Source organism: Trypanosoma melophagium, assembly GCF_022059095.1.
Source record: "Trypanosoma melophagium isolate St. Kilda chromosome Unknown ctg9segment0, whole genome shotgun sequence".
NCBI classification, from domain to species: Eukaryota; Euglenozoa; class Kinetoplastea; order Trypanosomatida; family Trypanosomatidae; genus Trypanosoma; species Trypanosoma melophagium.
Genome location: NW_027125194.1, coordinates 531,668 through 558,494, shown reverse-complemented (window position 1 = coordinate 558,494; position 26,827 = coordinate 531,668). Strand labels below are relative to the sequence as shown.

The window sequence follows — 26,827 nt, the reverse complement described above, 5'->3', positions numbered from 1 at the left end:
ATTTATGATTGCTTTGGAAATAAGGAACATAAATAATAAAAAAATAAAAGCACCGGTAACAATACCAATACCAATAACATAATAAGAGCAAGAAAGAAAATAATAATAATAATAATAATAATAATAATAATAATAATAATAATAATAATAATAATATAAAATAAAAAATAGCAACATAGATGCATTCCACTATGCGTCCGTCATTTCCCTCTTTACAGGGTGATAGTATATACTAAACAAATCAAAACCAACGTCCAATACGTTTCTCAGCAACTGTAAAGGGTTCAACCGTAATAGTATAGCGGGCTGTATTATCCGTATCATCCGCTACATCACTTAACGTCGCATTGCGAAGATTTGCTTTAAAAAATAGTGTTACTAAATAATCAAAGTACGAATCCTCATCTTTTAGAGTAATTACATGCTTTGTCTGTTGCAAATCCATATAATCATAGACTTTGAGCTGACCATTATATGGATCAACACCCAAATACTTGCATAGATCAAATAATGTTACGCCTGTACTAAAAGGTAAAACCAGTCGTTCTTCTTCAGGAGTATCTTTTCGAACTATAACCAAACGACGCATTTGTCGAAGCAAAAGAAAAAATTTATTACGTAGTGGTTCATCCATTCCAGCGAATTCCAATACGCGTCCCGAAAAATGATCCCTATTAAAAGGATCCAAGTAAGCTGTCATCCAACAATCTGGATTCATGGCAATTAATGATGCATCATCTAATTGAAATTCTTTTACAAGAGAATCTCTAACTTTTGTAGGAGCTTCCACGAGCTCTAACATTTCATCTAATAAATACGTTGAACCATATTTAATGCGAATACGTGGAAGAGCATTTGCTGGTCTGGCATGTATTGTCTTCCACTTCTCATAGTATGCACGACTAAAAAGCAGGAGTAAGTGATGTTCCTCCGCCGTTAAGAGACCTGGATCGAGATAGGCCGGATCCATATTGTGCCAGAGCACCTGATCACACAATGCAAAGTACGGGCATTGTTCAATCTTCGCCCGCACCTGCACGTCCTCCCAGTGATTTTGTTTGGGGCGAATGAGACCGGATCCCTCCTGCGGCGGCGGCACGTAATTCTGCGTGTCCACTCGGCCGGCGTAGACATTCCCGTAAAATGGAATGCCGCCGGTGGCGTGCGTGGCGGGGCTGCCGGGGAATGTGAACTTCCGCTCCCCCTCCATAACGAGCAGCCAACGTGTGAGACGCCACATTGTAGTTGTTGGGAAGTTCAGAAAATACTTTTCTTTTTTATTTGGATATATATATATATATATATATATATATACGGTAGTTACTTACTATCATTGGGATTATTTTGTGTAAAAAGGAGAGAAGGAGAGCAAAAGGGTGGGGTAAAGTTCATTTTGAATAAAAATAAAGGGAGTAAAATAAAAAGATAACCAAATCAATAAAGACATATGTATAAAAAAAAATTGCAGTAACCATTCATACCACTTGTAAATTCATACAAAAAAGAAATCAACCATAACAAAAGAGAAGGGTGTATTCTCATATATTAACCTATCCCATTGTTTTCATTCATTCATTTATTCATTTATTAATACTGCTTTTTCTTTCTTTTTTGGTCTCCTCTTTTTCGTTTTTTGATATCTTTTGTTGGAGTTACTTTTTGATTCCTCCTGTTGTTACTGACATAACCATCAATAGAAATGTCGTTACCATCACGTTTTCATTTCCGTTTTCGTTTCCGTTTTTTTTTTGTTTTTGTTTTCCCACTTTATATCACTTCTTTCCAATCCATTTCATTTCCGATAATTTTTTTTAACCTTTGCGACCTTAACCATTTCAGCTTCATATACAAAAAATAGACTATTTATATTTCACTTCAACCCACATCTCTATCTATCTCTCAACCTTTTTTACGTTTCTCTCTTTTGATATTGATTCGTATTGCTCCAATGTTTCCCTTCTCTTCACATGCGTCTCTTATCGAAATGCCTCAGCTTCATACTCCTCTCTTAATCGTTGCAGTATTGTGTTCTCAGCACTGTTTAGTTCTAGTCGTCCATCCGCTGCGAGAATCTTTTCCTTAGTGGCCGCAACACACTCCTTCTCTTTCATTCCCGCAGATTCTTCATAATCCCGAATGGCCGACAAAAACTCTTCTCGGCTCTTTTCATCATAGTACACTCGAATCTCACGCACAGGGAGTACACCTGGACTTGTTCCCAGCATCGCAATAGCCTTTGCCATACATAAATCCCCGACATGAAGTGATTCGTGTTGAATTGGTGCAAATCCAGCAGCTTTAACAGCTCTTCGCACAGCTTGTAGTGTAATTCCAATAAGAATATCTTTTTCTAGCGAGCAGAGCAATCGGTCATCGTGTGTGAGAAGAAGATAATTGGAACGAGAGCCTTCTGGTACCAAGAAGTGTTCTTCCTTATCATTTACCAGCAGCACTTCAAAGGCATTTGTGCTCGCCTGAAGAGCCTTGGCACGCGAACGCAATGATTGTTGAATAATCTTTGCATTTGGTGTGTGTCGTTGTGCATTATATAATAATGAGAGTTGGGCCCCTTCTTTATACCACGACTCGGGAGGGAAAAAAGACTGTACATAATACAAAACGTAGGCAAAGTTCTTTTGTAACATTTCATAATATTCCAATTGGTTTTTCATTTCTGAATAAGAAGGGAACCATGTGACGAATTTAATATTTATGTCCTCCTTTTCAATTGGATTGTTTTTGATATATTCTCGGATTGTTTGCTTTATCTCCTCAACAGGCCATGAGAGAGAAGTTGTATTATTATCTTTTTGCACTGCTGTGGTAGAACTCTCACCAATCCGTCGAACATGATCCCTCTCAAACATTACCGAACCTTTATGAACACGCATTACATCGTAGACGAGCTCAAAATCCACTGGAGATACAGTTCTTTTTTCGGTTGTTTTTGTTTTTGTTGTTGATGGTGATGGTGATGCAAGGGCAGAACGAAGTGTATCAATGGAAATAACTTCACGTTTTCCTTTATGAGAAAACCATATATTTTTACACGATACATCAGAAAGAATCACATTCCCAACTGATGTGGGAATCTGAGTAACAGCATCGCCCAATGCCATCTGCATTACACAATAATGTTATTATTGTTGATACTCTACTTCTTATTTTATATACAGCTGTCGTTAGTTGTCCTCCTCTGTATTGTAGGTACGCTTTGGTGTGGTGTCTGTCTGTTTTTGTCTGTCTCTGTGTGTGTGTGTGTCTATCCACAACAACAATCATAATAGGATTAGCAAAATTCAAAACAAGAGAATAATAATAACAATAATTATTATTATTATTATTGTTATTATCATAGTAACAATAATATTAAAATTAAAACACGCACACACAAAGAAATGGAGCTATGGTACCAATAGCAATAAAAAAAAAAAAGAAATAACAAGAGGCGTAAACCATATGGAGAAAATGCATGAAAATAAATATCCTTTCCCTTTATATTATCCTCAATTACTCTTTTGTTTTCCATTATTTTCAACACCTTCAGTAGGAAATGTAGCGTTTACTCCTGTCCACAGAGTCAAAAGTCGTGTTGCCAACTTTTCACCAAATACTTCCATACTAAAAAGACTCAACGCCCGCTCTCTGCCGGCAGCTCCCACACGCGAGGCTAATGCCTCATCTCTGATGTATGTAGTCATCGCAGCCGCAAATGCCTCCGGTGTGGGATCACACAGAGTTCCGCCCTCTCCAACACTCTCACAGGGACCGCCTTGATTCACAGCAATTACTGGTTTAGCGCACACCATGGCTTCTGTTGGTACTATTCCGAAATGCTCCATTGTTGGGGTATAGACAAGACAACAACATTGTGATAATAGTAAACTTTTGGTTGCTTCAGAAATATTTTGCAGAAATAACACCTGATCATCTGTAAGATTATGACGTGAAGCCAATTCTTTAAGTTCTTTTAAGTGTTCCACATTCTCTATTAAACGGGTATCATATCCTCCAGCTATAATAAGAAGTGGTGATTTAACCAAAGAATCAAGATTTTTTGAGATAACAAGTGCAAATGCTTCAATTGCCAGTGAAAGATTCTTTTTCCTCTCGTAACGGTTTATACTGAGTATTACACTATGTCCTTGTATACGATTAAGAAGTAATTCCATTTCTTCCTTGCACGTATCAGATGCTGTATTTAAAGGTGCTGTCTTATTTGTCCAAGAAACAGGAGGATAGAAAATATCCTTTTCAGGATCAATAAGAGATTTAAGCTGGGGAAACGTTTTTACCGTAATATCTCTACTAAATTTAGAATTTGAAACAATGCTATCTGCAAGACTCATCGCTCTTGCCTCCAGTGAATCAAAGAAACGTCTGTACATTGAATGAATTTTCGAAGGAGGTGTTTTAAAATTACCCTCTTCATCACGGTTGGAGTCACAACATTGATCCGGAAAATGGGAGTAAAACAGTCGAGGAGAGTATGGGGCAATGCAGTGTAACAACGGAAGTACAGCAGCAACTTGATCCACCACAAAACAATCGGTATCTGGATAAAACAAACAAGCCATAAAGGCAGCCCATAACATTCGAAAAGTAACACAAAGTACTTTCGCCTTTCCAAATATGGTACCTGGCAACCAAGAACCAAACACTTTCACTGTTACGGTACCGTCTACCGTTTCCGCAAATGCACGTTTTGAATCATGATGACATGTTACTATAGTCACACGAATAGGAGTAATGTCTTGATGTTTCTGCATCGCAAGAGCTGCGTCAATAATAAGCCGCTCTGCTCCACCAATTCCAAGATCCGGGTGTAGTATCAACACATTAAGTGGACGTTTTGCCTTCTTCTGCAACGTGATATCCTTTGCATCTCGCTCTTCACATGAATTAGCATTCAGACGACGTTGGGCCGATTCAAACATCTTGATCCGCAGAAGAAGCACAAGACCAAGGAACAAGGAAAAACAGCTTAAGGATAAAGCAATAGATAACAAGTAGGGAGGCATCATTTGATCGCAATGGTTCTTTTTTTGTTCTTGTTGTTGTCGTTATTATTATTATTATTATTATTATTATTATTTCTTTTTGTTAAACCTTTTTGATTTCTTTTACTTCTGTAGAAACGAAAAACAAGCTAAGAATAAGAAGAATAGAAAGAAGAAAACCTCTCAGAGGGACAAGAAAAGAAAAGAAATAACACCTGAGTGTTCATTACGCTGCCAACATCAACTCATATACAGAGGTGCAATTTATGACTTATCACTAAGGCAGATAAATAAATAAAAAACAGATTTACAAGGAGAAGAGGAAGAACTACCGTATAGTGTTTTTTTATTTTTTCTTTTCTAGACAGTAGAAATAAAAAAGAAGATGTATAAGTATTCTTTCCTCTTTCTAAAGTTCTTCTTCTTTTCGAATGGCAACATCAGAACAATAGCACATATGACTAGGGGAGAAGAGTAAAGACGTGACACATTCCTTTTCTCAAATATTCTCTTGTTTTGTTTTTTAACTTTCCTCTACTTTTTCTTTCTATCGAATCCATTTCGCTTTGTTTTTCTTTTTCTTTTATTTTTTCTTTTGGTCAAACCTTCTCTGTTTTCCTCTTATCTCTCTCTTTTTATATTGGCACTCTTTTTTTTTCTCTTTTACCTCTCTTGCTGCTTGTGTTGATTCACTACTGTAAAGAGCGAAAGGTATCCCATTAGTTCATTCAAAGTGTACACACAAACACATAAATAGACAAACAAACTTAGAGAGATAAATAAAGAAAGAAAGAAAATACTGGTGTAGTGGTGGCAGTGATCGGCAACAAAAAACGAAAAAAAAAAGAGATACCACCGCCCTGCTGCACCTTGACGTCCGTATATTGGCGTTATGGAATAAAAATCATGCCTCTCTTTTTTCATTTTATCTTTCTTGGCAATGACTCTCATTTGTTCTGCTTTTTTTGTATTTTCGTTGATTCTGAATTCGTTTCCTGTTTTTGTTTTTTCTGATGTCGTTGTTGCTGTTTTTTTTTTCCTTTTCGTTTCTTTTCCTTTTTTTTCCGCCTCACAGACTCCGCTGTGTGGGTGCAAAAATGCACCAAGAAACTGAGAAAGTGATTGGGAAGAGGAATCGATGGAGTTCCGAGAATAGAATAAAGAAAAAAAAAGAACAAAAAAAAGGAGGTGTCAATAAGCTCTTCTCTAATTGTAACACACATGATTTATTTATTTTTTTTCTTGTTATTATTATTATTATTATTATTATTATTATTATTATTATTATTATTCTTATTATTTATTTCTTCTTCCTCCAATCGTACGGTTGTGTGTGTGTATGTGTGTGCGCCTGTGTTTGTGTTGTTCATGACGAATAGTGAAACTAAAAGAAAATAGTGAATCTCAACAAAGACACATAAAATAAAACAATAATAATAATAATAATAATACTAACATTGGAAAGAATTTCTTCTCTAAAATGATATGTGCATGTAAGTATTTTTCTTTTTTTTTTTTGCTTATTTCCGTCACCCATATCACACCCTCCCTTCCTTCGTTCCTCTTCCTTTTCTATTCTTGTTTCTACCACTTTCCTCACTTGTTCGGAATTTCTCTTTCTCTCCCACTCTGAGACCTACACTCACTCATATATATATATATATATATATATATATATATATATGTTCGCGGGCTTTACTACCAGAAGCCGCCCCCCCCGGCGCGGTATCGAGAGGCCTGTCCGCGGAACGTGTCGCCGCCGTACGCCGCGAAGCCGCCGCCGCGGGTGAGGCGCTCGCGGTCCAACTTGAAGTCGTACTCGCGGCGGCGGGCGGGGTCGATGAGAGTCGTATGGGCCTCGCCAATGACTTTGAAGCGCCGCTCCGCCTGTTCCCGCTCCTCCTCCGGCAGCGACATGCACTTGTCGGGGTGCCAGCGGAGGGAGAGCTCGCGGTAGCGCAGTTTGATCTCCCGCTCGTTGCAGTTGCGGCTCACGCCAAGGACGTAGTAATAGTCTTTTTCCCGCTCCGCCTCCTTCGCCATGTTGTGCTCGCAGTTGCGCAGCTCACGCTCTAACTCGCGGTCATTCGGATCATACTGAATGGCACTCTTGAAGTCACGAATGGCACCGGCAAAGTTATTTAACTGCTGCTGACACCTAGCTCGACGGGCATACGCTTTGGAAAATTCAGGGTCTAGTTGAATGGCTTTGGTGCAATCTTCAATTCCCTCACGATATCTACCCAACTCTTTATGCGCAGCAGCACGGTTACAATATAAAATACGTAGAATTTGATTATTGTTTTCGGCAGCGTTAATAGCAGATGTATAGTGTTCCACAGCCGATGCAAACTTTTTCTGTTGAAAAAGCTGATTTCCTTTTTGTTTACCTTCATCCACCAAATTAATAAGTTTAAGTAATTTGGCACAATTTTCATCTAATTGTTGAGCATCCATAAGGCATAAACGAGCTTTTTCAAAATGTTCAAAACCAGATAAATATAAGCAGTTAGCCATCATATATAATAATCTAGGAGTTCTTCTAGATAACGATACAACATCTAGAATTTCTACCGCTTTCATATAAGATTTTTGCTTTACCAAAGATTCTGCCAAACGCATACGAAAGTAAATGGTATCACTGAATTGAGCCACAAGCATTAACCAAATTTCATCTCCTTCTGGTGTTCCAAATGCTCTTTCTGCACGTTGTAATAAGTCATACCCACTCTTATATCTTTTTTTCTCATTGAGAATAGTTTCAGTTACCAAATTTTCTGGAATAGAATCCATATGAGCAACAGAACCAGCAAGATCACCAATAATTGCTGATGCTTTAGCTGCTCGACTGTACATTTTCACATTGCCAGGTTCCAACGCTACAACCTTCATACAATCTGAAATACAATCGCTATAGCGTTGCGCCATAAAATAAGCAGAAGAACGATTTCCATATAAAGCACTGAGACGAGTAAGGCGATCAAGAGGTTGTTGTTCAATCGCCTTTGAGTATAATTCTAACGCTACAGTATATTCAGATTCTTCATATTTCATATCTGCTTCTGCTTTTAATACTTTACTGCTATCACGACTTCGACTCTGAATTTTTCTTAAAACACTAGAATGTTCTCTAACCAATTCAATACGTTCACTTGATTCATCTGCTTCAATCATTGAACGCTTATTAGACTCATTTTCTACCAATTCTCGTAGTTCTTGTTGAATACCATGATATCGTGCAGAATTATCCTTCGAAGCAGCTTTTACTGCATCTGCTGGAGTAGTATGTAAAGGTGTTTGTTTAGCTGCATTAATACCTGTACGTTTTACTCGTACCATACGTCGACCGGCAATAGAATCATCTACTGTACGATTTGGTCTATCCACTTCCGGTGATTTGTTTACATTACGTTGTTGAAGGCTTTTTTGAGCTTCATATATCTCTTCAAATGCTTGAATCAAACCGGTAGGTAATTCTATAATATGTTCACTTGAAACACGTCTCGAAAGAGCACACCTCCTACAAGTCAACATTACATTTGGTACGATTTGAACAGGATCTATGACGACCTTATGACACAGCTCACAGTGAAAGCATGTAGTTATGATTTTCTGCAGCCACTTAGCACTTGGTATGTCTGGAGTGGGAGACTCATTCCTTGGGGGTTGGGCGATTCCTCCATCGTTTGGCTCATCGGGAAAGTGATTGGACCTTAGTGGTGATCGCGGATATGATGTAAACGATGACGAAGAAGATGACATTCTAGCTTGAAACACCTCTTCTCTCTCTCTCTCTGTCTCACCTTAGTGTGTAGAGAACAGAGATTGAAACCAACACAACACGAAGAACAATAAAAAGAAAAACGAGCACAAAATATTTGTCTCGAAAGTTTTCTGAAAAAAAAAAAAGCCTACCTCCGTTAGAAGCGATCAGGGAAGCTAAGAAAGAAAAAAAAACTAGAGAAGAAAGAAGAGTAAAACGAAATGAAAAGGTGGAGCAAAACAAGTTAATAGTATCAAAAAGCAAAAAAAAAAATAAGTAACTTGCGTGAACTAGAACTTTCTTTTTACTGTCCCTATTGTGTAAGAAAAATGTTTTTTTTTTTTTAAGAAACCAAACCAAAACGAAAAAAAAGGAAGCGAAAAAATGAAAATTTCCCAAACAAAGTAAGGAATATTAAAAGATAGAAAGAAACAAGCAAAATGAAACTTCATCGTTCTTGAAGTAGTGAGGTGAGTGGGATACATACAAACATTAGAAAAAGAAAAAGAAAAAAAGAGAACAATAGATAGCTTGATAGAAAAGGTGATAGAAAAACTTCTCATAAATAAATGAAAAAGGCTTTCTCTCATAATATTCCCTTTTAAACTCATCTCCTTCCCCCCACCTATTTACCTTTTATTTCTTTCTTTCTTTCTTTCTCTCTCCTTCACTCTTTCTTCCTTTCATTCTCTCTCTCTTTCTCATTCTGGATTATACTCCTCAGATTTCATCCTCTTCTCTGTATCGGGCGGACTCCGTTCGAAGTCTTGGATCAGACTTCTTTCCTACACATTCTTTGCATTTGTATCCATGATTTCGCAGCACCATACCGGGTACATTATACCGTCCACATACAACGCACAACCGTGATAAGTTGCTTGGTGAAACACGTGTGTCTGAAGACTCAAATGAATGAAAACTTCCTCCCATGGATATATTATCTCCAAGAGACTTTGGCACCGCCGGCACCAAATACTCCACCGGGATGGACATGGATAATGGATAACGATAGCCCGCTGGTGAAAGATGTTTAGGACGAAACTGCATCAGAACAAGTTTCTGTCCAGTATAACGCACTGCCACACCATCCAGTTTACCATCACACACCTCTTCCATCGCAGAACACCAATAACTATCTGTTAAATGTTCACGGAGGGATGAACTTGGTGCTAAAATACGGTATGTTTCTCCAGGGGTCACAAAAGACTCCGCTCGAACAGATTCCTTATCATATCGAGAGGTCATTTAAGGTAGTTGTCACTCAATAAAAGAAAACAATGTATATATATTTAAGTGAAAATAATGAAAATGAGCACCACTATTGCTATTAGGAGACAAAGTAACAAAAGTCTCCAGAAAAGAAAAAGAACAAAGGTACCCTCGCAAAAGCAACAATACCGTACAATTCTTTAGAAATCAAAAATTAAAAAGAGTAAAATAACAGAAAAAAGCATAAGAGGATAAAGAAAAAAATGAAGAATAGAAACACAAAACGATGTATGAACACGCACACGCACAGAATGAGACAAAAATACAGAGAGAAAGGTTTTGTTTTCCTTTCTTGGTGTGGTGAAAAGTAAAAGAAAAGAAAAAAAAAAACAAATACGATTCTTTTTTTTTTCTTTCCAGGTCTTTCTTTTTTCTTTTCTTCTTAATTTTCTTCTCTTTCCGTCATACCTTCTTCTTGCTATTGGTGACGTTCTATTCTTTTTGTTTTTCTGTTTTTACTTACCGCATTATTTGCTGTTGTTGTTCTTCTTCTTTACTAAAATGACTCCACCGCCCAATGTGTCGTGCAAATTGTCAGAATACTCCCAAACAACCCAAACGAAAGAAACAAGAAAAAAAAAAGATAGGGAAAGACAGAAAAAAGAAAAAAAAAGAGAAAAACAAAAGATAGTCATATACTCCTTTACTCCCGAACTCAGCTCTGACGGCTATCAATCAGGGCAAGAAGAGATTCAGCAAAGTCAAATGTACGAAGTACATTTTTAGTAGATGTCCAAAAGTAAGGCATCTTTTGCATTGTAATCATACATTCCGGATCTGCCAGAGTAGACTCAAGAACATTAATCATGTTTTTCACAGTTTCCTGAATAGCCTCACGAAGCGCTGCTTCATCCTCTGTTGTACCACTCACACGAATTATTTCCTTTCCAACCTCACGTGTATCAGACTCATCTTCGTTTGTCGTCATATCATTTGGTACTGTGTAAAGTGCGTAAAGTGTACCAAGAATACGTTGTGATAATTCCTGTAATATTTCCGGTGTATCTCCCAAAGATTTTACATAGTGTAAGAGAACTTTGGGTAATAAAGCCACCATACGACACTTTAAATCAATAGCTACTTTTCGTTTACTCTTTTCAAGTCGTAATTGACCTGTTGTATTTTCTGTTTCTCGTTTAGAAAGAGGAACAGGAGCCAGTGTACTGAAAAACCCCGCCACAAGAGATTGAACAGGTCTTGTATCTGTATTAGTATTATCACTATCATTTACTTTTTCATTTTGTGGAGTTGCGAGGGTATCAGATGATGGCGCACACATTTGTTCCGTGAGAGGAAAGATAACATCTTCATAGAGAAGGGCAACGGCTGCTCCAGGAAGTTGTCTAATTTCTGAGTCTAGCAAACAACGTTGTAAACATAACAAGGCATCACTCCTATCACGGTAATGACGTGAAAGTACAACCAACGCAGAAAGACCACGTAAGGATGAAATCCATATGGGTTCCCAATTCTTTTTACCATGAATTGTAGAGTTAATAGTATTCATTACAGCAAGACGTCTACAAACAGATGTAATACTATCTGCAAAACTTTCAACAGGTTCACAATAAACACTAATTTCGTCGGTTTCAGTTCCCACTTCAGAATTTATTCCATCTGTAGTTGGTGATGAAAGAGCACATAATACCAAAGTATTTATAACAGCATCACTATCCTGTAAAGGATCATACTTTTCCAATTTTACAAGAGCTGCAATAGATTTTCGTATTTTCCATTGAACACGAGGAATACCACAAGTAGTAGATGTTACACGTAATGCATTTAATAGTCCTTCTAAATATTCATGTGATGGTGGAGTTGATAAATACTGTGGATTTTCTAGAATATCCAATAAAGTACTAGAAAGTTCAGGAGCTACAATAGCATTAAAAGCTTTGACAGGTGCATTCGTTAACATATTAAGAAGCCTAATTGCCACACCATGGGTTGAAGTATTGGATGAAAATTGTTTTATTGCTCTTAATATTGCTCTTACTATACGATTTCCTATTGATATCCAATACTTATACGCTTCAGATGTCATTGGTTGATTAAACTCAGAAATAAATAGATCATCCTCAGAACCAATACCACGACTTCGAGTACTCATACTATTTGAACGTACATCTTTTGGCTGATCAAGTATAGTAAAAATAACTGATGTCAATTGATGACATAATTTAATATAACGATCCATATTAATAGCATCACCTGAACGGCGTATAATTACCTCTGTAACAAGAATCATTGTATAAGATATAGAATAACTTTCAGATGTCTTTTTTGATTTTAGTGATGTAGATTCACATAATGCAGAAAAAAATAACTGATGTGATTTTTCTTCAAGGTTATCAATCATTTGTAAAAATTCTTCTATAGATGGAATTAATACCTGAATACGCTCCATAGCACGTTTTTCTTCTCCTTCTTGTTCTTTTAATCGTTCTGGTGAAGAAGATGATGTTGATCCCCATAATGCTGAAAGCCATCCACCTTCTGATTGTGCACGTTTTACCCCAAAAGAAATAATACCAGGATTACTATATAATTCTTCCCATAAAGCAACAGTTTCAGAAGTTTTTTCAAGTTCCCTAGCGAATACTCCAAGAAGAAAAAGTTTGGTAAAAAGATATCCCAAATCTTTCCATGCATCCATAATTTTTGTTTTACACTCATTAAGCACATGAAAAAGTTTTTCTAAACACCGTAATGAGAATGTTTGATTACCAAGACGCATTAATGAATTGTGTGCATCTTGCATATCAAGTGGTAATTCCGCTATTAAATTCAGTATAACGTGATCCACGGCGGCGACTACGCCATAATGGGCGGCAGTTTTAGCAGTAAGAGAAAGACCATCAAGAGCCGTATGGTATGCATATTCAGGAGGATAAAAAGAAGATTCCTTATTATTTGTGGTATTACCATTTGTTCCTTTTTCTTTGGTAATATAATTTTCCAGAGGAGCTCTGCATCCATGTAAAGTATTAGAAAATGCTGTAAGACAATCTTTCCAAAGCACTTGAAAAACAAATGGTTGTAATGCATGAATAAAACTTAAATTTGATTCATCTGAAAAAGCTGAATGCATAGAAAATGTTTTAATGACATCAGAAAACTTTGAACTTTCTAGTGGTGAAGATTCTAACATTTCAAGTTCCCATGTAACATCATTTGTAAAACCTGTATCTATCATATCTGCCATAATAATAGGATGAGTTCTAACATCATCAAATAATTCATTTAAAAATTCATCTGGTAAACTATTTCCACCATCACTATCTCGATGTATTCGTCGAAAATCTTCCTGTGTCATTGGTTTAACCATTTTCCCAGAATGTTGATCCGTATTTAACATAATCAATGAGAATGCCAAAATAAAAGCTCCATGCTCAGTAGAAAAAGGATTAATAGTTTTATCGGAATCACGATTATCTCTATTCCACTTCTTTGCAAAGGCTTCCATAACACGATCTATCTTTTGAGCTTCTCCTGGCATACACATACGATATGCCGTCTCACGAATACATGATAATAATGATTTATTACGGTAGTCAAATTCATCTAAAAATCCTTTAAGTTGTTCCTCGAAAAAACGTACGGTTCCTGCACGTAAATGATCATTTTGACGATCTGCTTTCCATTTCGAATGTAATGTTTCAGATTCTGCACTACCATCAAGAACAGGCGCAGGCGATTCACGCCCTAATTCACCCAAGTATTCACCCAATGCTCTTTTATCAAGAATATCATTTAAACGGAAAAGACAAGCTCCTACTTGACGCCCTCCTGCAGGTTCTTCAATAAGTAGAGCAGGTGCATCTAATTTTCCTCTTTTAAATATTCCCACTGGAAATCGTGTAGCATTTTGTAATAAAAATGGTATACCTTCTTTTATAGCATCAGTTCGAAATAATGAAGCAAATTTCCTTAATAATTTTTTTTCCTCTAAACGGGATTCTATCAAAAATGATAGTTTTTCCAATGGAGGTTCAGGTCTCGAAATTGTCAAAGCAGTTTGGAATAAAAGTCCATTAAGTGCTTCTAAAGCCAAAATATCGGTTTGATTAAATACACCTTCACTCCATAAATCATTAGTTATCCCATCATGTCCTCCCTTTACATTAACAGAGAAACTGCTATCACTTAAATGAAAGCAATTTTCCACAAGTACATTGCAAAGGTTAGAAAACAAGGGAAGAAAACGACGAGAAAGATCATATTGTGCGTAGCAAAAAGCTGCAAAATCTGAATCACAACAAAATTCTACAAGGCTTTCAAGAAGAAGTTCTCGTCTTTCACATAAATCATGCATTTTTGATACACTCATATGAAATGTTGCGGTAGTGGGTAATGAAGGTGAGGCGGCTGTACGCGGGGAAGAAGTTACTCGCTTCGGTGATGATGGATCAGAGCGTAAATCATCTGTCATACGTATGATAGGACCAATATGTAAAACTCTTATAAAGGAATAAATTTGTGGAACCAAACGAGATGAAGCTGAACTCATAACAATATGTACTGTTCGAAGAATTTGAGAAAGTACAATAACATTTTCTGTACTTACACCCGCAACTAATAATACACGAGAAAGATTATGTTGAACACCGTATAGAAGATCTTCCCATCCTGGTTTACAAAGATGATCTTTTACTATAAAAAGCATTGTTTGTACCAAAAATAATCCTTCTAATTGTACCACTGGATTTCTTGATGAAACTCGTACATCACTACGTGAATTCTCCTTCCAATTATCTTCTTCTTCATCTATACCACTAATAAGGCGACAAATAAAACGTAGCACTGAAACACCATTTAAAGCAGACTCTTGATGAACTCCACTTTTACGATCAGATCTACCGTGATTGAGTTTATCTTGTAAAATAAAATTGTAAAGGGATGAAATAATAGACTTCATAGCTTGTTCTGCAGTTCTTTGAAGTAATTGACTAGCTGATGGATGTACTGCTAATGCATAAGCTCGTCTTAGTGTTTTAACAAAAAGACGCTCCGGCAACTCACGCGCACAAGGGTGGTTTGTACAACTTACACATAATTGTAATCTTCTAGATAGCACAACTTCATAAGAGGAATTACCACTTATTCCACTTCGCCTACCACGAGTAGAAAAGAGCAATTTTTCAAGACATTCTCTCGTTATAAAGGAACATTGAGTATCTACGATGTTAGATAAAGAAGCCAACACTACACCAATAATGGTATCACCCATATCTGGACTAACGGAAAGATCACAAAAAGGTTGAAGAATTTCTTCCTCACTTATGTGACGTACCAAACTTGGTAACATCACTTTACGTTGCAAGAGTTTGAGATTACGCAGCAATGGGTGTTCGTCCGTTATGCGTCCCGCATCGGTAAAACGTGTCTTGGAGACAAATCGACCATCTGAGCGAATAGCAACGAGAAGATTTTCAATTTGGTTCGCTAACACAAGACGGTCTTGGACCCAATGTTCCTCACGAGAGCATCTGTTACTACTACTATTATTGCCATTTGAAGGAAGTGCAGAGACCTCAGAGGGACATGTAACGCACGCTTCAGTCCTCTCCATTTAATAAATAATAATAATAATAATAATAATAATAATAATAATAATAATAATAATAATAATAATAATAATAATAATAATAATAATAATAATAATAATAATAATAACTTGGCTACTCTCAATCTCTTGTTTTATTTTGTTTTTCTTTGTTTGTTTGTTTGAAAAAAGAAGGATAACGACGACGATGTCAAAGAAAAAGAAATAAACAGATGATATATTTATACGTACGTAAAGGAGAAATAATTTGTAATCCTCTTTTTCCTGCTGCTGTTGTAGCGGTGTGGGGGTGGTCGGGGGTCACTAACCGCGTGTATTGAGCGAGTTTTCTTCTTTTCCTTTTTTTCCCCTACGGTCCTAAGGTATATGTCTTCCTTTCGAAGCTCTATACCAGTAGAAACACAACGACAAAAATAAATAAATAAAATACAGAGAGAGAGAGAGAGAGAGAGAGAAAGGGAAAGGGAAAGAGAAATATTTACAGTAGAACATCAACAAAACAGAATGTAGAAGAGTACAAGATGTAAAAATAAAAAATAAAACAAAAACGACACTTAATGCCCAGTTACAAAAAATATGCACTAAAAATGGGTTTTGATCATCTCAACATGAAGCAATAGACACAGTAGAGAAAGAAAAAAAAAACAAAAAAAAAAATGAATAAGAATAACAACCAATCAGCCGATCAAAAAAAAAAAAGAAAGAGAAAAAGGTGCTCTTGGTGGCATGCTTTAGTGCAAAGAAGGTGTATTATAAACAAAAATTAAAAAAAAAACCGAATACGTACGTATCTGCACATACATTGCCCACGTACAGATACATACACATACATCCCATACTTATATAAGTAAGTGCGACATGAAATTTAGAAAAAAAAATTGCTTGCTCCAACCCACCCTCACTCATCCATCGCAGAAAATTTATAGAGGAATATAAATACGCCTCAGTTTCATCTTTTCTTTTTAAGTTCAGCTTCCCTACGTAGTAGCAAGTATTCAATAAGACGTTCAATTGGAACTTCATTTTCGTAAATCAAAAAAACAGATTCCACTACAGCAATTCCGTACTTCTGCTCTACAAGACTTCTAGATATCATCTCTGGTGGAATTTCTTTTCCAACACTGCTCAAATACTCACGAGCCTTTCGAAGACGTGCCCGTTTTGCAAAAGGGTAACAAAATTCCCCCCAACCAATGGCTCCACGATTGCGAACATCTAAAGAATGTTTCCACTCTTTAAAATGAGCAGCATCTCGAAGGGGTTTACCGTGTGTCCACTGGTATAAAACATCAATCTGTTCATCACTCAAATCGCCTAATATAGCAGGATTAAGCTGTACCCAGGCATTACGCAAACCTTCCAACTCCAACACTCCCAATCCACTACATAATGGAGCATCTGGGGATTTTTCTTCTGCCTCCGCTCGCAATACCGTGAGAAACTTCTCGTTCTCAGCAATAAAATGTTCTTTTACATATTTTTGATATATTTGCAGTAGTGTAGCTGGAGCTAATGTACCGGAGGCGTCGGCAAAAGCCTGCACTTTACTATACTGTCTCTTTTGTATTCCCACAACACCGCGTTCCTCAAAAACCTCATCTGGTATTAACTGTCTTGGGTCAATACGCGTAGGATCAACATATGGGAAGTGAATGGCCATGAGTTCCTCAAAGGTGAGTGTACCGCTGGACTCCACGCGGGCAACTTCTTCATCCTTAAGATTTGTGTTAAAAACACACTGAAGAAATTTTGCCGCTTGACTTGCCGAGAGTGTGTGCGTTTTTTTATCGGCGACGGCGTTGAAAAGCCGCCGTGCCTCCGCCAGCTCGCAGAGAGTGAAAGGAAGCGTTGGGGCATGAGGCTCCATGCGGTGCTGGCGGCGCTTTCGTGCGTAGACGAGAAGAAGTGAAAAACGCACAGTGTAGATGATACCAATAGATGTCATTATAAGTAAGAGGACTCCTGTAATAAGAGCCATAAGGCTTAAATGTACATAAGTGGAGGCAATAAGATCCATAAAAGGAGTTTCACATGCATTTGCATACATGTTACTTTCACTATCTTTGGGACAGTAGGAGGCGGTCACTTCAAGACAGCTTACAAAAAAACCACTACACTTTAATTTTGATTGAATACTATGTACTACAAGAGGTGTTTGTTGTACTGCTCTTGACCAACAAGAAGCCACATAGCCAATTAAATTATCATCTTTTCGATTTAGGTGAATCCATCCCAAAAAGAGACCAACACCTATAAGAAGTATTCCAATAACAAACAGTATGACACTTGAAACTTTTATAAGTTTGAAGCATCTAAAAAGAACAAATCCCAAATTTGCTACTGCAATGAGGTAAATAAGAGCTCCAGTAACGGTAGAAGGAAAAATCCAACGTTTCCATACTACCACATAAGATTCAAAATAAAGGGTAATCATTATCAATATATAGGTTGATAAACTCAATACTATAATAGAAACAATCAAAGCAGCTGTACGCAATAATTGATCCATAAATTGTGGAGAAATAACCTCATGTGGATGTTTATAATAGCAAAAGTAGTATAATAAAAATACAAACGCTACTAAAAGAATAGCGACTGCACTAATTGCATAAGCGACAATTCGATAACTTCTTGCAGATGTTGTATTTTCATAATCAATAGCCCAATGTACATCTTCTACATTTGGAGGAACATCTAAAGAACAATTAGAACCGCTGCATGATGTACACGTCTTAAATAATCCACAATTTGTAATATTACACGTATTTGGTGATAACGAAACAAGATAAAAGGTTGTATTCCCTTTAAATAATTCGGTACGTTTCTCTGGACGAACATAAGGAGAATTATCTTCAACACTGGCTATTATTTGTTTTGGAAAAGTCCAGGTTATTAATGTGTTTCTAGACACTAAAAGAGATGGAGTAGTTTCGCCATTTTTACTTATGGTATTTCCTTCTTCGTCTCGCCATACCACTAACACATCAACTTGTACTCCAATATCTCCAACCGTTAGTTGAAGATCTTGAGAAAGATCAACATTTACTACAAAATCCTCTTTTGGACATCTACCAGCTGATAGAGAAATACCTTTCTCTTTATTTAGTAATGCAAGGTTTACTTGTTCCTTACATATAGGACACAATTCTTTAAGTGTAGAATTTCGCATTATGCAGCTATTCTTCGTAGGACGATAATAATTGTTAAAAAAACACCCTTGTGTTGGTGTTTCACTGATTTCTCCTCGTGTCATCCAATATCCCCACTCTTGACGAGCCGCATTTAAAGAAGGAGCGCAGTTTGGTACAACTATGTTCGAATCCTCATTTATACCATGATTAAATTCACTACTCAAATTAGCAACAGCTTTGCTTAGTTCACGAATAGCAAAAAAAGGCAAAAATGATGGTTCATTTGTAAATATTGCAAGAGAATTTCCACTTGCACTACTTATATTATTTGGTTTATTTACCAATACTACAATAAGATCTTTAGCAGGGGCAATAGTAGCTAGTGTAAATACGGCGCTAAGATTACAACTCATAACAGATGGATCTGGTATACCAAAAGAACATCCAAGATTATTATTTACTTTAATGCCTTCATTACATTTTCTACCATCATTACATTTTTGTTCCATATCATTTGGCTCAATTACTGTATTTTCTTCTGATCCTTGAAACAGAGAATATATATTAAACAAACTCACATAGCGATTCCATGGGGCTGCCGAGACACCAGCCACATTACCGTACAGAGCATCTACGCATCTTTTTACATCTTTATTAAAAACACTAACGCTATTTGCAGAATAGCCCGAAGAAAGAAATGTAATTGATCGCGTTGTTCCATCACGTGCAGCTCTCTGTACAACGTTGTACGTAATCGATGTAACATTTACCGCACTGCATGTGGGTATAACAGTCACAAGGGAAAGCACAACCAAGTGAAACGAGAATATTATCAAGTTTAGCATTACAAAAGAAAAAAAAAACAGTAACTCGTGAGGTTCGTTGCCCTTTAACTTTCACAATGGAAAAGCAAAGAAAAAGAGAAAAAGAGAGATAAAAACAATTATATGAATTACTTTCCCATAAATCAAAAGATGAGAGAGAGAGAGGGGGGAGAAAAGCAGGGAAACAAGAAACAAAAAAAAACTTTTTTCTTTTTTCTTTCGTATATATGATATTTATTTATGCATAGCCCCTTTAACGATAAAAACAAAATAGAAATATTATGATTTTCCACTCATTACAGAGAGTCACTTGTATCTCTTTAAAAATCCAACAAGAGCTATGGATTGCCTTGCATGACAAATAATGTCTAAGAATCCCATATATAGAAGAAATATACAATTTTTTTTTTTAATTCCTCATCCAAGTATACGACTAGTTCCCCTTTATTACAATTATTAAAATAGCAACTATATGGTATCCCAGGTGGAGATAGAGGAAGATGGAGTGGGTTCAGTGCCAGGCGAAAATCAGAGTAAAAATATCGACGAAAACAGTATGCCGAAGAAGAGATGCGAATATCACTGTTTTTGAGTAACCCCCAATTATTCCAAACGTCCAACTGCTAATGAATAGGACGGTATCAAGGGCATTCAAACTCACTTGAATAAATAAAAGGAAAACTTACTCCCCTTTGAAAAACACATACACATTTCATTGACGACCATTTATAATGATAAGCATTGAATATTAGATATCATGTTTCCTTTTTTTACCACTAGGTACTCGTAAGATTAGATCACTCCCTTTGAAAAGGGGTCTTAAAAAAAAAGGTGTCGCTTTTTAAAGCACTTCAATGTAAACCACAAGTTCCTAACACCACTATAACCGGAAAGATCACAATCAGTCAACGCAAAAACATATAAATAGGTGTCAGAAAAACAACGAAAAAAAAAACAAGGAAACAAAAGCTGTAGGGTCACACAATTCCGTGTGGCATAATAGAGATAAGCAAAAGTACTTCAAAAAAGGCGTCACAATGAAGCAGCACGTGAATATATACACATATGTATATAGGCACATGTATATACATATATGTATATATATATATATATATATATATAAAGAGAAAGAAAGAGTAAATGAGAGAGAAAGATAATGATAGTCATGGCAAAATACAAGCACTAAACAAAAAATCCTGTAATTTGCCAACTACGTATTCAACTGGGTGAAAACCGTTATCACCTCCCCAACCGCTATCCCCTCTGGATTCCATTGCAGAATTATACTTGCCCCTTCCCGCAGTACCTCTGGGTGATAAAGAAATCTAAAACGCAAAATTCCTTCCGTGCCTAACACTTGCAGTTCACGAGGCAATGTAGACACAATCTTTACTGCTTGACGAACATTTCCAGTATACAGAATTGGCTGTAACTGAGGAGTCATACCCTGTGAAAGTACTTTTACCTGCGCCTCAAATTCCCAACACACATTCACTGAGCTTGGTATTAAAAGTTTGCCTTTTTGCGACAAATCCACACTACTTGGGAGATCTGAAAGGGCAAAAGTTGCCTCCTCTGGTTGCTGCACACGTGTTACATGTGATCCCTCGACATGAAGGCCTTGAATTGTCACGGAGTAAAATTGTCCATCGGCGTCTGGTCCAATATTACAATGAGAGCCTAATTCCACAAAACCACGTGCAACATGACCACGTACTACGTGTCCAACACCATTAACAAAAAAACTACCATCGAGGAGAACTTCAAACTTGTGATCTGGTGTTCCCGGTGGCATTCCCAAGGGTAAAGATGCGAGAAAACGACGGAAACTATCTATACCAGAATTATTAGCGGAAGAAACGCACAAAATAGGGACTTGATTCGATTTTTCCCATAGTTGTTGAAATCTGTAAACTTCGTCAATATCGTTCAAGATAACTGAACTGCATCCAATAGAAGAAAATTGAACAGCTAATTCAAGTAAAAATTCATCTAGTTCAAAATCAAGAATGGTTTCGACTTTTGTTACGATAACAAAAAAAGGAAACCGCAAAGCACGACAAACACGTGCATATCTTGTTACTTCTTCAGCAGAATTTTCTACAGAAACACATATACCAGTAAAATCTGGTCGACGGCTCATTAAGCCAAAAAGCATTTGCTTAGTCACATTTCCTCCAAGATCTATTAATGATAGAGATCGTGATAAATCTGAATTTGTTCGTAAATAAGAGGATGCAGAAGAAATTCCTATCTTTTCTTCTGTATTTTCAATGGAAAGAATACGTCTCACAATTGATGTCGTCTTTCCTGAGCAAACTTCATGCTTGTGATTAAAGAGTAAATGACGCACACTACCACTTCCATCATCTAACTCCCCTGTTAGTAACACAGCTATAAGTGTTGATTTACCACTTCCAATAGAACCGCAAAAAGCAATAAGTCCATCATGCAACTTTGCTTGACGACGTGTTACGAGAATTTCCCCACACCAAAGTGGTACCGGATCTGCTTGAATCGTAAACTCCTGCAATATAGTCGTATCAAGGACGAGTACCTCCGCCATATTTCTAAGCGTCTCAACTGATTCCAAATAATCAGAAAGTGGAAGTCCTCTTGGTGTACCATCATTGGCGATACCAATTTCGTAGAGACATTGACCATTTCCTTCCCCAACACGATATCGCATTTGTGTTACAAGATGTTCAAATCGATTTTGTGTAATACCTGTGAGTCGCCACTTATACTCTACATCACCATCGTCATCCTCTTCCATAAGACAGCCGCGTCCGTCTGGTGTGGCTGCAAGAGCTTTACCCAATCGTCGTTCGCAGTCAAATGTGACAGCGGCCCGTTGACTAAGAGCATTTTGACGAGATACAGCCTCGACCTGCAGAGGCTGCTGTTGAAACTGCTGCTGCTGCTGCTCTATAGGTTCCTCCATAATAAGATATAATTGCTCCAAATGGAAATAAAAAGAAAAGAAAGGAAAAATAATAATACTGCATGGAACGTACGTTAGAAGAAGACAAAAATAAATAATATAATTAAAGGAGTCAGAGAAAAACAAAAACAAAAAACAAAGAGAACTACTCTGTCAAGAATAATAGTAATGTCTTTATTTCAGTAAAGTCAAGTACTACGGCAAGTCTTATCACCATCGTTCGCAACACACATACTTACAACTGAAACCTCTTGTTGCTTGCATTCATGCCTGAATAGTAAATAAATCAACACGTAAACAAACAAAAAGAAAAAAAAGAAAAAAAAGAAAATAAATAAAAGAAGGTACTCCACTGCACTTGTGGATCTTCCAGCAACTGTCGCTCAATCTAAAGAGTCTCACTACGTGAGAATTGTATCAAACTGCAATAGAGCTTACTGAGTAACTAAAATAATCAAATAAAGAATCAAAAAAAGTAAAGAAAAAAGAAAATAAAATTTCTTTACAGTGTACATGATTTCTTCGTTTATTTGCTTGTTGTGTGTGTGTGTGTCTGTGTGTAAGGTAATTTCCCGAAATCACACGTTCCGATATGTCAGCGGCTACGCTTCTCTATTTGAGAAGATGATTGAAAGAATGTAGTTTGGTATCGGCGACAAATAGTGTAAAAAAGCTTACAAACAACTTCACGTTCATTGACTAAAGGCCATCCCTCTAAGGCTTCTTGAGTAATAGCTGATGCCTCATCAATACCCAATATATCCCGTGTCATGAAATACACATCCGTTAAAATATTGGTAGAGTAAATAGGAAGATGATCTGATGAAGCAGATGCCCTACGGTGATTCTGAAGTAATTTTTCCATAAGTGCAAGTTGTACCCGCAAGGTCTTGGTAATACAGGAAGTTACTGTATCCTCTCCTTTTAAGAGTTTTGCTAAATCATTGCGATCACCCTCGTGAGTATGAGTTATCATCGGTGCGCTTACAATACTATTATTCATCAACATAGAATGGTTTTGATATTTCTGATGTCCAGTATGATAATGTGGTAATAAAGCAGATGAAGAAGTGGATGACGCCGAAGAAGAAGAAGAGGAAGAGCATGACTGAGGTGTTGCCTCCCCTATAAAAGCTTTCAATATTGGTTCAGCAACTTTAGAGTCCTTAATAGATTCATGTACAAAATGACGTGTTTTCTTGTTGGTTGTCGTATTGGAACGTGTAATTGATGAATCCGTAATATTTATCTTATTACCTTCTTTTTCTCTACTTTTTTCTTTCTTCTTTTTCATAGTTTCCTCCTCCTTCTCCTTTACCTTTTCGTCATGTTGGTTTGAGATGTCTGATGAAACCTGAACGCCTTTGTCTAACCGCAGAAAAGTATGTGTATTATTTACGTTTTCAAAACGTGTGTTGACAACTTCATCCATTTCAACAACTCTTTCAACGTGACGACGCTCTCCCTGTCCCATTGATTTCAACTTTAAAGCAGTTCCACACCCCTCCTCCTTCTCCTTCTCCTCAAGTCTGCATCGTTCAGCTTTTGGTGAAGTAAGTTCTTCATCTTCTTCCTTTTGTATTTTTCTAATATGATTTATTTCCTTTTCCAGTCCAATTATGCTCTTTAGTGCTTCATCACGCTCAGCATACGCAGCCTCTAGCTGTCTTGTTAAATCTTCAATTTGAAAATTTTTCTCCATAACTTCTTGTTCCCATCTAGCATCTACATAGGGTTCATTATACCACTTGGAAACCTTTTCTTCAAGGCGTCTAATCTGTCGTCTCAGTTCCGCAGCGTCCGCCTGACTAGTAAAGGCGTTATGCTCCGCCGATTGACGTTCTGCTTCACTAGCAGAATACAAGTTTTGCCACTGACGACATTCATTTCGAAGTTCTTGTAATTGTTGTGAGAATGCTTCTGTGTAATTGGTTATACTAGATGGTGGTGTTAGAGGTATATTTACCATTTCACAGGGTTTTGTAACTATCTTACAATGTAAAATATGAGATTTTTCCGCACCACAGGCAATAATTTCATTATCACGAACAGCACATATACAATGTGGGGTACTTTGACCCATGTTATCATCTAGTTCATATTGCTCGATAATTTCTAAACCACCAGAGCCACACTGCCATTTCCAAAAAAATACTTCACGTGTACAACTTAATGTACATAGACCATTTATCCACGGCACTGAAGTCATGGCACATATTGCAGAAGTATGTTTAAAATATTGAGCAGTATGTATAGCCCCTTTCAAAGTCCATAGAATAATATCGCCATTTTCCAATCCACTCACTACAAATGATGCTTCTAGCGAACATTTAAGTAGAGTTAGAACTGTCACAGCACAAACACCTGCTGTACGAAAAATACATGAAGTTTTCGTATCCCATTTAGTACCTTTTGTATCTAGTACAAGGATAACACCATTTGAATATCCAAGCCAGACAGTTTTATCATGAATAAGAAAAGAGGAAACTTCATCAGATTGAGAAAGAAACATTGTTTCGTTGTGACCACAAACATATTTAGAAACACATTTATCTGCCTGTTCTTTGACATTTTCAGCGTTAGCTATATGACCAATTGAGTTCCATAAAACTATTTGTGGTGGAACACTATTTGTCATACCAATAAGAGAATCTCCATTGGTTTGTAATTCCCGTATTCCTGTGATTCCCTCTAGTAATAAGTGATAAAGAAATTGTAAATGTACATACCGTCCATCCCTACGACGAGCACGATAACATTGCACACCATTTGGTCCACCAAACCAAATTAGGGAACTATACCGCGCCACATCATAGACGCTCGCAACACACATAGCATTTAACTGTCGTTTACGCATTAAAAGAGCACTTGGATCTTGTGGTGACCATGACGTAACACAGCCGTCGGGATGAACGGCCATAAGAGCCAGCTCTCTGGTATCCATAAGCTCTACCGGAGCAATGCCAACAACAGCATCTACCCAAGCGGGAGAATGATCTACAGTAGTAACATCCATCGTGCCCAGATGGAAAAGCCAACAGATGTCCCTCTTTTTATCGAGACACCCTAATGGTATATTAATAATAATAATAATAATAATAATAATAATAATAATAATTATTATTATTATTATTATAAATTAAAAAGAAAATATAAAACGAAAAAAAAAGGAAAGAAAAAAAAAAGATACCATGCAAATATCACATTACATCATATATCAGAGCAAAACAGTTCTTAAATTTTCCGTTTAACATTTGCCTCATCTCGAACAAATATTGCAAAAGCAATAAAAACATTAAAAAGTATGAAAAACAAAATAAAAAGAATGGTTAGCTGCTAAGACTCAAGACCCATTTTCTCCCATCTCGGCTTTTTTCACACTATCCACCCCTTTTTTTCTTTCCCACTCCCTTCATCCAGTAATTTGCATGCGACATTTTTCTATGTATATTCGCTTGCTTATTTAGATGCGGCTGGGGTAGAGGTAGACACGAACACGCCTGCCAATTGCGGATGCTGGCACAGCGGCGCCGTTGAACTTCACACGAACAGTACCTGAACCACCATGTGGACGTGTCACACGACCCCAAATGGCGCGGGTGTTGCTGCGACGAGCGGGTGCCTTGCTCCAGCGCACACAGCGCTTCATCTTGTATCCATGGTAGACGTAGCACACACGCTTGCCAACATACCACGTGGCGTCATCTTTTGTGTTGACGTTCTCAATGCGCACGAGAGCGGTGTTCTTGTTCTGGCCGTGGAGTCCCCTTGTGTAGCCCGCGAGTGTGCCCTTCATGTAGAGTCGTGGTGAATTGCGGTTGCGTCGCACCGTGGAGGTCTTCTTTGTCAACTGCTGGATTTTCTTGGCGCGGTTCGCCACCAGGGAACCGGAGAAGCTCTTCGACATGGCCATTGTATTTCCCTTTATTGTGTGGGATTAGTTTCTTGTTGCTTCCGTGGAGCAGAAGATTGGTATGGTAGCGTAAGCTTAGCTACACGAAGGTGAATTTTCAAATTAAAAAAGAAAAAAAAACACCAAGAGGAGTGATTTAAAAAGCACATTAATAACGACAACAAAAGAATAAGAATAAGAGACAGAAGAACTTTTTTCTTGTAAAAAAAAAAAAACATGAATGGGGCAGACAAAGTGAAAAGAGTGCAAGAAACACGCAAATACACCAGTTAAACACGCACTCAAGCACATGCTGCAACATACAGAAAAGTTACAGCACCATAGAAGAGAGGGAGAGCTAGAAAATAGAATAATAACAATGCAGCCGATTATATTCCTTTATCATACAATAAAGAAGGGAAAAAAGGAAGTACATGA

The 26,827-nt window shown here is 37.2% G+C and overlaps 10 protein-coding genes across 10 annotated transcripts; all 10 read right to left on the bottom strand.

Moving 5' to 3' along the window:
* Window positions 1-241: 241 nt before the first annotated feature.
* Window positions 242-1,240, bottom strand: LSM04_000830 (uncharacterized protein; the record flags this gene model as incomplete). The annotated part of the gene is made up of 1 exon (XM_067332913.1): window positions 242-1,240. The coding sequence occupies one exon, from the start codon at window positions 1,238-1,240 to the stop codon at window positions 242-244; it is 999 nt and encodes a 332-aa protein (XP_067185525.1).
* Window positions 1,241-1,976: 736 nt separating this feature from the next.
* Window positions 1,977-3,125, bottom strand: LSM04_002311 (Aminotransferase class IV; the record flags this gene model as incomplete). Its single annotated transcript, XM_067332912.1, has 1 exon — window positions 1,977-3,125. One exon carries the CDS (start codon window positions 3,123-3,125, stop codon window positions 1,977-1,979), a length of 1,149 nt encoding a protein of 382 aa, XP_067185602.1.
* Window positions 3,126-3,506: 381 nt separating this feature from the next.
* LSM04_004072 (Glycosyl transferase) lies at window positions 3,507-5,021 on the bottom strand (the record flags this gene model as incomplete). Its single annotated transcript, XM_067332910.1, has 1 exon — window positions 3,507-5,021. The coding sequence occupies one exon, from the start codon at window positions 5,019-5,021 to the stop codon at window positions 3,507-3,509; it is 1,515 nt and encodes a 504-aa protein (XP_067185672.1).
* A 1,677-nt stretch (window positions 5,022-6,698) lies between these two features.
* LSM04_000629 (Tetratricopeptide repeat) lies at window positions 6,699-8,762 on the bottom strand (the record flags this gene model as incomplete). The annotated part of the gene is made up of 1 exon (XM_067332909.1): window positions 6,699-8,762. The coding sequence occupies one exon, from the start codon at window positions 8,760-8,762 to the stop codon at window positions 6,699-6,701; it is 2,064 nt and encodes a 687-aa protein (XP_067185514.1).
* A 721-nt stretch (window positions 8,763-9,483) lies between these two features.
* On the bottom strand, window positions 9,484-10,008 carry LSM04_006597 (uncharacterized protein; the record flags this gene model as incomplete). The annotated part of the gene is made up of 1 exon (XM_067332908.1): window positions 9,484-10,008. The coding sequence occupies one exon, from the start codon at window positions 10,006-10,008 to the stop codon at window positions 9,484-9,486; it is 525 nt and encodes a 174-aa protein (XP_067185771.1).
* A 679-nt stretch (window positions 10,009-10,687) lies between these two features.
* On the bottom strand, window positions 10,688-15,604 carry LSM04_004415 (Guanine nucleotide exchange factor; the record flags this gene model as incomplete). Its single annotated transcript, XM_067332907.1, has 1 exon — window positions 10,688-15,604. One exon carries the CDS (start codon window positions 15,602-15,604, stop codon window positions 10,688-10,690), a length of 4,917 nt encoding a protein of 1,638 aa, XP_067185688.1.
* Window positions 15,605-16,547: 943 nt separating this feature from the next.
* On the bottom strand, window positions 16,548-19,574 carry LSM04_001674 (Peptidase M64; the record flags this gene model as incomplete). Its single annotated transcript, XM_067332906.1, has 1 exon — window positions 16,548-19,574. The coding sequence occupies one exon, from the start codon at window positions 19,572-19,574 to the stop codon at window positions 16,548-16,550; it is 3,027 nt and encodes a 1,008-aa protein (XP_067185569.1).
* Window positions 19,575-20,763: 1,189 nt separating this feature from the next.
* Window positions 20,764-22,497, bottom strand: LSM04_002550 (Transcription factor; the record flags this gene model as incomplete). The annotated part of the gene is made up of 1 exon (XM_067332905.1): window positions 20,764-22,497. One exon carries the CDS (start codon window positions 22,495-22,497, stop codon window positions 20,764-20,766), a length of 1,734 nt encoding a protein of 577 aa, XP_067185610.1.
* A 595-nt stretch (window positions 22,498-23,092) lies between these two features.
* On the bottom strand, window positions 23,093-25,513 carry LSM04_009565 (uncharacterized protein; the record flags this gene model as incomplete). Its single annotated transcript, XM_067332904.1, has 1 exon — window positions 23,093-25,513. One exon carries the CDS (start codon window positions 25,511-25,513, stop codon window positions 23,093-23,095), a length of 2,421 nt encoding a protein of 806 aa, XP_067185916.1.
* A 447-nt stretch (window positions 25,514-25,960) lies between these two features.
* LSM04_001422 (Ribosomal protein L35A) lies at window positions 25,961-26,410 on the bottom strand (the record flags this gene model as incomplete). Its single annotated transcript, XM_067332903.1, has 1 exon — window positions 25,961-26,410. One exon carries the CDS (start codon window positions 26,408-26,410, stop codon window positions 25,961-25,963), a length of 450 nt encoding a protein of 149 aa, XP_067185556.1.
* Window positions 26,411-26,827: the final 417 nt, after the last annotated feature.